The 12,791-nt window shown below is 36.8% G+C and overlaps 1 protein-coding gene across 3 annotated transcripts in view; it reads left to right on the top strand.

Annotated features, from left to right (window-relative positions):
• Positions 1 to 12,791, top strand: part of Lama4 (laminin subunit alpha 4) — a 134,506-nt gene that overhangs the window by 37,598 nt on the left and 84,117 nt on the right. For all 3 annotated transcript variants that reach the window (XM_076858335.2, XM_076858336.2, XM_076858337.2), the window contains 2 exons: positions 6,784 to 6,908; positions 12,204 to 12,284. In XM_076858335.2, coding sequence (XP_076714450.2) covers positions 6,784 to 6,908; positions 12,204 to 12,284 — 206 coding nt within the window. The remainder of the gene's footprint in view (positions 1 to 6,783; positions 6,909 to 12,203; positions 12,285 to 12,791) is intronic.

Genomic DNA, 12,791 nt, shown 5'->3' on the forward strand with positions numbered 1-12,791 from the left:
ACAAATGATGTTGTGTCCATCTACAATTAAACAAAATTTTCTTAAAGATATTGGCGTTCAAATGGAGTTTTAGCCAATTTTAAACACAATGGAGAAGGAAAGTAACTGAATATATTGAAAACTAATAGATTTTTATTATTCTCAAAGCCTAATTAAAATCCTATCAGAAAAGGGAAATCATTTGTAATTTCTTTAGGCACTACTATCTTCTTTTTTTTAATTCTCCTTTATTACATGTGATGGGCAGAAACAAACCATGTATGTTCCTATAAGACTAAACATGTGTAGCAAAAAAAATCACACTCATTTCCAAACCAAGAAGGAACCAAGAAGGAACTGAAAATACCGACATATCTTATTGTACTTGCAATTGTAAAATTGATATCTAGAATAAGAGCATAATCCTTACACTTAAGTTTTGATAATTTTTCAATACACTGAAAATGTAAAAATCTGAAATTTTACACATAGTGATCACTCTAATTCCGTGATAGCTAAAATTCTGATATAAAATCAGACTTACATAAAAGATTGATAAGGATGAATAGTTAAGTGAAGTCTCTTTTTTTTTTTTTTTTTTTTTTTTGCTCATTGATATAAGAACATGACAGAAGCTAGGTTCTCTATACATTGTTAATTCTCCCTTTCACAACCTGAGCTTGCTCCTCTTCTTGTATTCTCCACCTCACTTAATGACAGAGCAATTCTGTGGGTCCCTGATGCTTGGTGCTTAGAAGTCCCAAATGCTTCATCAATTTCCATTTCTTCCTTACTAACATTCATTTTGACAACATATACCACTAGTGCAACTAGGATAGAGGCTTCTCTCTTCTATGCCCTGCTACTGCCTTCATTCTGGACTTCAGCATCCCTTCCTGACTGCTTCCCCATCTTCCCAACTGTCCTTCCTCTAATCTGCCTCTTGAACAGCAGTGGAGATGTCTTTCAACAACACAACCTAATAAAGGGACCCTCTTTCTAAAATCGTCTAGAAGTTTCTACTCCAGCCACCCTGAGCACACTGCCACATAAACTTGCCTAACTTATTCCCCAGATTGTGTGTGTGTGTATGTGTATGTGTGTGTGTTTGTGTGTGTGTGTGTATGTGTGTGTGTCTGTATTGTTGTTGTTGGTGGTGGTAGGGATCTAGACCTGAGAGTTCTAGAAGGATGACTTCAAACCTAGGTCACATGTTACCTCCTCCAGTAATCCTTCAACTTTCTCAGGAGTCCTCCTGAAAGGATGCATTTTCCTTATCTTTGTCTGTAGCAGAAAGGAGCTTCATACTTGCCTCACTCATAGCCCTGAGCACACAATATGATTTACTTATCTCTCTGTTTCTTGCATAAGTCCATGAGTTCCTCAAAGGCAGAAACCAGGTCATCTTCATCTTTGTAACAATCATATCTTATTGTCTATCATGATAGCAACTTAATCCAGGTTTATTAAGTGCATGAGTGCATTAGTTACTAAAATGACAAGATAATCTAAATGCAAAAAAATTTTAATTGTGTAATTTATGAAATACTTTGTTCATTCCTTTATTGAAGTAGGTTGTACTATTGGGCTTGGGCCCAACCCTGAGTACCAGTAAGCAGTGCTATCAATACTAGGTATTTCTGTCTAGATCTCTGCTTCTCAGAGTGTTGCCTAAATAAGCAGAATTAGCAATATATTAGAGCTTGTTAGAAATGAAGATTCCCAAATTTCATCCAAGATGTCCTAAATCAGAACTCATAGTGTCACCATATCTTTAAGGGATTTGTGTACACTTTGAAGAAGAAGAAGTACTGACTAATTCAGCGAAAAGCTTTCATCAAACTGTATGGTTTTACAAACTCTTTGTGCTCTTTTGATTGAAGATACTATCTCTATTGTTTGTATTTGCTAAGAGTTGCTTTGTGACCTAAGATTTGGTCTATTTTAGAGAAGGATCCATATGCTGCTGAGAAGAAAGTGTATTTCAGTCATTGATAGATGAAATATTTTATATATGTCTGTTAAGTCTGAATTATTAATTATATTTTTAGTTCTATAACTTCTATAGTTAGTTTTAGTTTGGAAAATCTATCCAGTGATGAGAGAGGCATGTTAAAGTTGCCTATCCAAATATTATTGTGTTGTCATCTATTTGATTCTTGAAATTGTGAAGGGCTTGTTTGATGTATGTAGATTCTCCATTGTTTGGGCCATTGTTTAAGATTGTCATACTTTGTTGATATATAATCCCTTAAGCAGTATGAAATGGCCTTCTTTGTCCCTTCTGATTAACTTTGACTTGAAGTCCATTTTGTCTGATATGGAGATAGAAACCTCTGCTTGTTTATGAGATCCATGTGAATGATAAGTTTTTTCTCCCATAATTTTACCTTCAGTATGTGGATGCCCCTGCCTAAGAGGTGTCTTGGATGGAACTGGAGACTATCATGCTAAGTGAAATAAGCTAATCCTCAAAAAACAATGGTCAAGTATTCTCTCTGATATGTGAATGCTAATACATAAGAAGGGAGGGGGAGGCAAAAGTAGAAGTTCATTGTATAAAACAAAGGAGAATGAAGGAAAGGGAGGATGGATTGAAGTAAGAAAGACAGTAAAATGAATTGGACATAACCTTCCTATGTTTATATATGAAGGTACAACCAATGAAACTCCACATAATGTACAACCACAAAAATGGATACTAATTAGAATAAGTTATACTCCATATATGTATATGTAAAAATATACTCTACTGTCACGTATATGTAAAAAGAACAAAAAAAATTTTAAATGAAAAAATAAAGAATAAAGATGCAAGAGCTTTTGTTCACTGAATTTTAAATTTAAACTGAAAAAAATTATAATACTTACAAATTTATTTTAAAATAGCATAATAAATCTATTGCAAATTAACATAAATCATGTTTTTATAAAAGATAAGCATATTTTACAAATTTAAAATATGTCTAATGTCTGTCTTAATGGAAGGCAGTTGGATGACTAATATGGGTGAGGCTCTGGGTTCAATCCTCAGTGCCACAAAAATAAAAACAAAAAAGGAAGCAGTTGGATCCTTCTACCTGCTTCCACATCAGTCTGTGATGATGTGATGATGCCTATATCAGGTACCTTCTAGAAAACCTTACCTCATGCACATGAGAAAATGAAAATCCAAAATATACATGAAATAGTTTGACCTCTTTGTATATGCATTGAAATCCATCAATCTAGTTTTGCATAAAGCATGCTGATAAGTCACGTGAAGGCTAATTTGACTCTTTGCAGCTCTTTTCCTACATTAAAGGTAGAGGGGCCCTGATGACTGAAATGAAGTAAATCAAATTCCATGCATGTCTGATTTTGTCCAAATGAAGTCAACTATTATGCATAACTATAATGCACTGATAAAAGGAAATCCTAATCAAGTACCTATGCTCATGTGGTGACCAAATGTATTTCCTCTCTTGTGAAGGAGTTAGAGTCAGTGTCTGAATGTCTTTCTTAACACTTATCTGCAATCAATTGTCTAACTGTAACTTTCTTAACCACTGGCTAAAGATTCAGAATGTTTATTCTATCTTTTGTTTTTAATTTTTTAGTTGTCAATGGATCTTTATTTACTTATATATGGATCTTTATTTACTTATATCAAACCCACTGCCTCACACATGCTAGGCAAGCGCTCTAATACTGAGCTACAACCCCAATCCTATTCTATCTTTAAATAAGTTTTATTAAAATGTAAACTTTCTCCCCAACCACATATTTTTGTCATTTTGTTGCCTATTTTTTAAATGGCAGAGTATTGAAGGTTAAGGGGAAATTTTGCAATCTCAAGGTAAAAGATTTTCAGAGCAAGGAGAAAACTGACAGGCCATCTAGTCTAAATCTTCATTTTACAGATAAGGGAATAGAGACACAGGGAGGTCAAGCAACTTGTTCTAAAGTCAACCAGCTAGAAAATGAAAGAACTAGAGACCTTCTTCCCTGCCTCCAGCACTCTGTCTGCCAATCTCCCAGAACGTACATCAATGCCTTCTAGGGAATTTCATAACAAACCCTTTAAAAGAAGGCAGATGAGGAAAGTCAGTGTTTGCACTCTGATCTTTTAGAGGTCAGGAGAGATTTGGTGGCTTTGCCCTTGAGGGTAATTGCTGCCCATGGCTGCTATGGAAGAATTAAAGTTCCAACAAGGAATCCAAAGCATTCATCAAGCCATAAGGGGACAGAACTGGGAATTTTCTCATTTTTGCAGCTTGATAGTCAATTTGGGCACAAACCATGGCCTAACAACTTATGATGGGTCTGTTTTCTACACAGATGGCTTTCATGTGTCCAAAAAGGACTCAGACAAATTTGACCTAAGTCTATGAATAGCCTTGCTAGGTTGCTTATGGCTTGGTTTCATGGAAGTTGGACAAGGATCATAGATTTTCTCAGGAATGAGAGATTGCCACCAATTTTGAGCTTGCTTTGGGTACAGATAAATTTCCTCGATTTGCTCCAAACACTAGTTTATTAATTTATCCTTTCCCCTTTGCCTTCATTTCTTCCCCAACAAGTATTTCCTGAAGGCTGACTTAGTACAAGACAATTTTAGGAACTATGAAGGAAATATATTAACAATCTCTCTCTGCATGTTATACTTTATTTTTCAGTGTTCTCATTGATGGGCAATCTTAAAAAGCGTCTAAATTCTATTATGTTACCCAATTCTAATCAGGGTCCATCTTAATGGCTGATAAAATGCCTAAAGAATCTCCAGTTGGGATATTCTGTCATCCACATTAGGATTCTTCCCTTTTGACTACTGATTTATACTTCCATGTTAGTTAGTCTTTCATTGCTGTGACCAAAATACCTAACATGAACAATGTAAAGGAGGAAAGATTTACTTTGGCTCAGAGCTTTACCATGGTTGTCTGGCTCCCTTGCTCTGGACCTAAGTTGAGGTAGAACATCAATGGTGGAAGGGTTTTGTGGAGAAAAACTCCTCAGCTCATTATAGCCAAGAAGCAGGGAGAAAGCAGGAGGAAAAGGGCTGGGAACAAGAAATCACCCTTCCGGGGCAAGCCCCCATGACCTACTATCTCCAACTAGGCCTCACTGCCCACAATTTCCACAACTTTCCAATAATCCATTCAAATTTTCAATCCACAAAATGGATTAATTCACTGATGAGGTTAGAGCCCTGATGATCCACTCATTTCCTCAAAGCCCCACTTCTGAGCATGGTTATATTGGGGACCATGCTTTCAACACATGAGCCTTTGGGGTCCACTTCATACCCAAACCATAATGACCTCATGTGAAGCTCAAGCTGTTAGTAAAATAGTCTGACACCTTCTCATGCAGTTACTCTGACTGATTTTTAAAAGGAGCTTTGTTTCTATTATTAGAGAAATAAGAGGAATTTATCAGCCTCACCTCTGGAGCCAGATTGCCTGAATCTGAATCTCACTTTCCTTCCTATTATCTGTGTGACTTTGAGAAATTTACTTATTTCTATCTCTTTATATGTAAAATTCAGGAGGGGTTAGGAACTTACCTCAGCATTGTTGTGAGAATGAAAGTGCTTAAAGCAGTTCATCACTGTTAAATTATTCAGAACCTCAAATAGCATATAGACAAAAATAAAGGCTCAGAGTTCAAACTACTGCTTTCCATCTTGCTTTCCCTAAGGTTTCTCCACAGAACACTGCTTGGAAAAAAAAAAAAAAAAAAAGCAGTTGTTCCATTAAAGCTCTTGTATCTAAGTGTTATTAGGCAATTAGGAGGGTGCTTCCTTGATAGCATTTTAATTCTTACGGTAAAATTCTTCACTGAAAACCCTATTCAACCTTCACATACCCTGGTGAATGTAAAGATGAAAGTATTGTCGTGCAACAGACATTTTGTCTTGTGTCATTTCATTCAATCCCACTGGAGAAGGCCGTGTCCGTTAGCATCACTGGCTCTTACAGCAATAAATCCATCAGCTCTGCAGCTACTGAGGACCAACTCCATTCACATTAATGGCAATTCAGTGCTGAAAGACACAGTGTATGGGGGAGAGGCACTGAGGCTAGGAACATGTACAACGTGGGTTGTGGGAAGAGGGAAGGACACAAGAGAGAAGAATAAGGGAAGGTTTTCTGGAGATTTTGAAACCTGATCTGTTTCAAAATTGTATGAGGAAAAAGCATTACAGGTAGAAGGATCAGCCTGTTTTGCGTTTTCCTTCCTATTTATTATCCTTACTACAAATGACAAAATCATGCAAATCAACCTATTTACTATTTCTTATGTGTTGTTATCCAGGATACTGACTCGTTTGCAGAATGTTCTTTATCTATCTGCCTTCTGCTTAATTTGTGTCACAGTCTGACATATTATTTTCCTCAATGCCTATAAATCCTTATTGTTCCCATTGTCAGGGCAAGCACCAAGGGAGTATTGTTTTTTCCATTTCATATTCATCCCAAGTCAGTAAGCTGATGCTTCTGGAACATCCAGGATTTGATCTTTCTAATTATTTTCAGAATTGAAATGAGTAACTGATGCATAGTCCCCTCTGCACACAGACTCTAAAGAGAGTCCCCAGGCTGTTCATGTGCACACTGAAGTTCAGGATGAATTCATCTACCATTTGTCTACACTTGCTAGCATCATCTGGGGCTTACATGGCTCCTTTGTGCTGCCCCCCGCCCCATCTATTCTATCAAGTGTGATGTCTCTTTGTTTAAAGTATTGCTGGGTTGCTACACTTGCTGTCTGCAAAATTTCTTCTGTCTCCTTACCAATCTTTCTTTTTTTGTCTCATAGCACTGCCAGAGGAACACGACAGGGGAGCATTGTGAAAAATGTCTGGATGGTTATATTGGAGATTCCATCAGGGGAGCACCCCACTTCTGCCAGCCATGCCCCTGTCCGTTGCCCCACCTGGCCAAGTAAGTCCTAAAAGAAGATGGTCTCTTCTAATGTATATCCCCATTTTTCCCTATCTGAGATTTTTCCACAGTCAAAACTCATATTGAGATGGGACTGAAAAATATATAGAAAAAGTCTCTAATGCAAATGCACTTTGGGGAAACATAAGCATATGCAATATATGTAATGAGGTGATGATTCTGTTTCCAAAATACTGGAGTGTCTCATCAGGTCATGAAAGGTTCCCACGTTCCACAGCAAGGCTGGTCTCACCTTTTCTTAGCTATCTCTAGACCTAGAGAGATCTCAACTGGTATTGCCAACAGTCTCGTTATAATATAACATTTTTGAGTAGTATCACCTCTTCTGACTCTCAGAGTAGAAATGTCCCTACATGAGGCAACCAGTTGTATTTTTCAATCAGAATTAGAACACAGATCAACAGAAGGCATCTTTAAGGTCAGTTGGCTCACAGAAGACTCAAAAAAAAAAAAAAAAGTTCTCACTAATTTCTGACTATATTTTAACCTAAGTAAGAAGTTAAAGAGAATAGACTTGCATATTAATGGAAATAGTAGAATTATTTTTTCATCACGTAAAATGTTTAAATCCAGTAACAAAGTCATGTCTGTCCATTTTATTGACTGAAAAGTTGTGGTAAGTAAAATTTAAATGGGGTAATGATGATTGGTTTTCCAAATAGCAACCAATTCTCCAATTTTCTGATACCAACTGGGTGTCCTATAATCAATTCAGTTCTGACTGTAAGTATCTGGAGTTAGTGCATACCCCTGATATTAAGGAGTCAGTTTCACAAGACTGCTCCCATTTCAGCTTCCAATCAAAAATGGGGTCTCCTAGCTACCCAAACTTTGGTCCAGCAGACTACAAAGGTGGGGGCTCCCTGAACCCTTCCCTCAGGTTAATGACTAGAATGACTCATAGAACTCAGAACAGTACTTATGATTATAAATTTATTATAAAGAACTTAGGAACAATCAAAGGAATAATTATAAGGAAAATGTGGAGTGGGGACAGAAGGAGAGGGTACAGAGTCCACATCTACTCCAAAGACACATCCAGGTGTACACAACCCAGATCTCCTATCAGAACTTTATTTCTTGAGTTTTTTATTAAATCACCAGCCATTAGTGGCTGATCTCTACCTCTAGCTTCCTCTTCCATCCTGGAGGTTGGAAGGGAGAGTTCTAGTTCCATGGTTGTTTCCTCTGTTGACCAACCTCCTCTCTGAAGCCATCTAGAGGTCTAATGAGTCTCCTCATAGACATAAACTTAGGAATGTTGAAAGAGGCTTATTATGAACAAAATGAAAAAGATCCTTTTCACTCAGAAAATTCAAGGGTTTTCAAAGCCCTATGCTAGGAACCAGGGACAAAAGACAAATATATGCTTTTAATTATACCATAAATAGAAAGACTAACCAACTCAGGTTCCTATTTCTGTTTTACCTACTCTGGATTGCAGATTTTTCTTTAGTAAATAAATCAAACTAAGGTAGGATCTGCATCACAGGTTGTGAAATTGGACTAGAACAAAATGTGTGGGAACTTTGAGTTGGTGCCATGCACAATAAAGGATGAAAAGGATGTAAGGTAGATGTGGACTTTGAAGAAAACATAATCTAGTATTTCCTCTAATGCTCACATTCCATGTACTCTATGGCAAGCCCTGTTCTAAATGTTTAGATGCAATATTTATATAATTGACAGCTGGTGTGAAGATTGAATTAAATAACACACATAAATGACTTCCTAAAAAAGCCGAAGTATCTCTCCTTCCCCACTTCTCTCTCTCTCTCTCTCTCTCTCTCTCTCTCTCTCTCTCTCTCTCTCTCTCTCTCCAACCCACCCACACACACAAACACACCCATACTCACTGATAAAGAGAAAGAGAGAATTTGGCAACCAGATTTCTCTCTAATTGTTTTCCTAAATTGAATACCAATATTGACTAACATTTCATTCAAGAGTTTATGACAGAAGCCTGACAGTTGATGATGTCAGAAATTATATAGCCCATTTTTCCTTAGAAACCATTAAACTGCCTCCTTGGTTTGTGATCTTTCGTGTCTGATAGTATTAATAATGTGTGCAAGATAAATGGCACTGAATATGAGAGTAAAAAACCACAAATATTAAATGTTCTGCTTTTTTCACTCAAGGATGTCCTGATTTATGAGCTCCCTTTTGCCTCATCTAGGTATAATCTTTAATTGTTCATTAATATTCTCCTCTGGAACGTGAGTCCTAGCCACACCTGATCTTTATCACACTTCTTCCCTGCCATGGCATAGTTATTTTGTTAAATATATTACCTTTAACTTTCTAGTAACCAGTTCTGGTCATTCAAGCATGTAAATATAGATACTGCATAGCATAATCTGCTCAAAAAGGATTTTATAAGCTTTTAACTACTGGCAATTTCTTTGGAAAGTAACATGAACTAGGAAGGCATTCTCAGATGTTTTCTTCTAATTGCATTGTCTCACTTTTGCACTTTTTGCCCCGCTTCCCCTGACAAAGATTTCTCATGTAAATTATCTGACATTAATGTCTTGAGATACAAAGCTTTTAGAACATCATTCCCTTTGGACTAAGACTTGGCAACATGAAATCAATCTTACAGTATACTTACTGAGCACTTATTATGTGCCAATATAAAAGCTGATATTTTTGAGAACTTATTATGAACCAGTCATGTACTAGTTACTGGTGATACAGCAGTGTATAAAACAGTCAAAAAGTCTTGTCTTCATTAAAATAGGACAAAATACAGCAGTTTTTGAAGCTCCTACAGTAAATGACTTTACTTTTTGAGCCCAATTATCCAGTATTTTACTTGAACAAGAAGCACTTCTGAAGGCTGTTAGCTTTTTCCAATAAATGAAGCAGAAACTTGCCAGTTGGGTAATGAGTCTCCTTAAAAGTGTCCTAAAGAAGGAAGCAGTTGCCAAAGATATGGAGCACAACTATTTCTACCCATGCTCTGTATATGTGAGTGGATCCATGGTTCAAAGCAGCAGCTGAGGGACCTCAGCAATATGTCCCCAAGTTAGTGCATATTCACAGAGAGGGAAAACAGATTTGAGGTAAAAAAAACCTACTGAAAATTAAAACAGAAAATGTGTTACTTATAAGTAAACAGCATTATGTGGTGGGGAGAGGAATTAGAAAGAGTGTGAAAGACTCTGAGATTTTACAGAATTTTCTCTGTAGCCGCAAAAATTCTACTGATGGGGAAATACTGGCTATCAAAGGGTAGGAAGTGGGCAATCTATGATCACAGCACTAAAAAACATTTATTTGCTTGGGTCCTATAAAGTTCTAACCTTTGATTTGTTCTTTTGACTTATGTTTAACTGACCTCAAATATTAACCACATATCATACCAAAAGTATGATATCCCTTGTCTCTTTCTGCTTTTTAAAAAATACTCGTAGTGTTGCATTCTATGAAATGAAAAGTGTCAGAACATTTTTTTTAAAGGTACCTGATATGGAATCTGAATTCCACTTGAAAGAACCCTGGGTGGAGCCTACAGACCCAGGATTTAGATTTCAGTTACAGTAGCCACATCAGAAAGCATGGAAATAATGCTTGAGGGAGTTAAGCAAACAAAGGACTGAATGGTTTTTCTTTATGTTCCCTGTCGGTTTTCTCAGAGCAAAAAGCATCTTTCCACTTGAAGGGGGTGCCACGGTGGTTAGAGTAGGCTGAGAAAGATTCCATGTTGTCATTTTCCTAGCCAATAATGGAAGTTGCTCTAAGAAAAACAAACAGTTAATGCTTATGAAAAACAAAAATGAACCTCCTTGGATGGCTGGTGCTGCCTCTGAGTCTGCCGCCATTGCAACCCATGGCCAGGCAGTTGTTCCCAGGGACTATTTGCATAGAGTTCATTTATTTATTTTGGGGTTGACCAGAGATCTCCCATGTCTACCAGTAGCTATGGTAATCGCTCCAATTAAAGAAAATGTCATCTGTTTGAAACAGTAGGACATCAGCTAAGGCAGGCGACTTCAGACGCCCCCACAGATGTTTCATCTTCGAGCTGTGGGCGGTCTGCTGGTGGAACACCTTCAAAGAAAGATGCATGAGGGGTTTGTTCATGTTCTGGACTCAACTGAGGCGTTTCTTTAAGTCAGCTGAGGAATAAGAACAAGCAAAATAAAGGGTAAAAGGCCAAGGAAATGTAATTTCCTTGGGATGTTTTTACCAAACTGTTAGAAAAAAATAAATTGTGGGTATTGCCTTGCACTGAGAAGCACGTACTATTTTCTGACTGATTTTATAAATGTCTTCAAACAAAGCAAACACATCCATTTGTTTTCCTTCAGAGATCATTAGGGTAAAATTGCTGATACGTGTAGGATCGTGAGAGCAGCAGGTCACACTCCATCAATTACCTAGTTCTTAAGCCTAAACTAATTTAAAAGTCTTTAAAATTTTTCACACTCACCCCCTGCACCTCACACAATTCATGTGTCCCTGTATATTTTTCCATCCACTGAATATTAATACTGCATTTCTCCTAAGTTCATAATTAGGATAGCTATTTATGCTGTTGAATCAATGTATTAATTACATTTCTGCCCTGTGTCCTAATTTTTATTATCCTAAAAACAAAAAGGGAAGGGTTCCATAGATTTAAGTCTTTTTATTGTGAGTCCCATTTCTTGCTTGACAACTTGCTTTGCAACTTTGATCAATTTCAGCCAATCCCTTCACCACAATTCCTAATCTTTAATGTACACAAGGAAAGAAATTAAGGTTCTGTAAAGATTATATAGTTCAGGACTCTTATTAATCTTTAAAAGAAGAGGGCTACTGCAGAAAAATATGGGGAAAGTTTTAAATGTACATACAGAAAGTAGTGGGATAAGAGGAAATTCTTATATTAATCTAAAATCACAGGTAAATTTTGATTATTTAATTGCTAGCTTTGAAGTATATATTTGAGACTCATAGTTGAAAAGTAGATGATAGATAGATAGATAGATAGATAGATCAGAAATACTAGAAATTCCCACAACTTTAAACAAAAATAATGAAGTATCTCTCTGGAGAAGTAAGGTATACCTGGAAAATGGTCCTGCCAATGGAGAGGCATTTTCTCTCTGAGCCTGATGGTCCAAATTTTCCTTAAAGGTAATGATTTAGTTTAAATAAATAAAGCAAATGATCACACCCATTAATATTTAAGGAGGACCAAGGTAAAAATTATGTAATAAAAAATTAATATAGTCTTTTCAATGACATATGGAATTGACTTCTAACATTCACTCACAATTCCAGTTTTGCAGAATCCTGCTATAGAAAAAATGGAGCTGTTCGATGCATTTGTAAAGAAAACTATGCTGGGCCTAACTGTGAAAGGTAGGTGAATAAAATTCTCCACTTTCAGTATGGGTCTAAGGAAGCTTTCTGCTTTTTACTCATTTCTCTGCCACACCCCTTCAGTAGGTCTTACAGTGGATGCTTAAGAAGAAGGGTTGGAGGACCACATTTTAGAACCTCTTGGAGAACTTTCTCCAAATCTCATGCCCTGATACAGTTATGACAATAGGTTCCTTTGGGGTCCAAGCCAGGACTACATCTCAGGATAAAAAGATAAGGAGAGAGGAAACTGAGACTGTGCATGTTGGGAAGATACTCTAGGTAGTTTTATTAACACTCCTTTCTCCATCTTTGAGAATAAGTAAAAAAAAAGAAAAGAAAAGAAAAAGAGTGAGGCTTCCTGGGTAAATTTTATAAAGCACTAACCTATTATTCAACTCATTTTTACTCCTTCTCCTGAAACTCATCTGTGTTTGGATTTTCTGAATCCCTGTTTTAAAATTGTTCTGGGCTTTGCTCAAATAAGGAAGACCTTGGCAACTAAGG

The sequence above is a fragment of the Callospermophilus lateralis genome, chromosome 6 (assembly GCF_048772815.1).
Source record: "Callospermophilus lateralis isolate mCalLat2 chromosome 6, mCalLat2.hap1, whole genome shotgun sequence".
Taxonomy (NCBI): Eukaryota; Metazoa; Chordata; class Mammalia; order Rodentia; family Sciuridae; genus Callospermophilus; species Callospermophilus lateralis.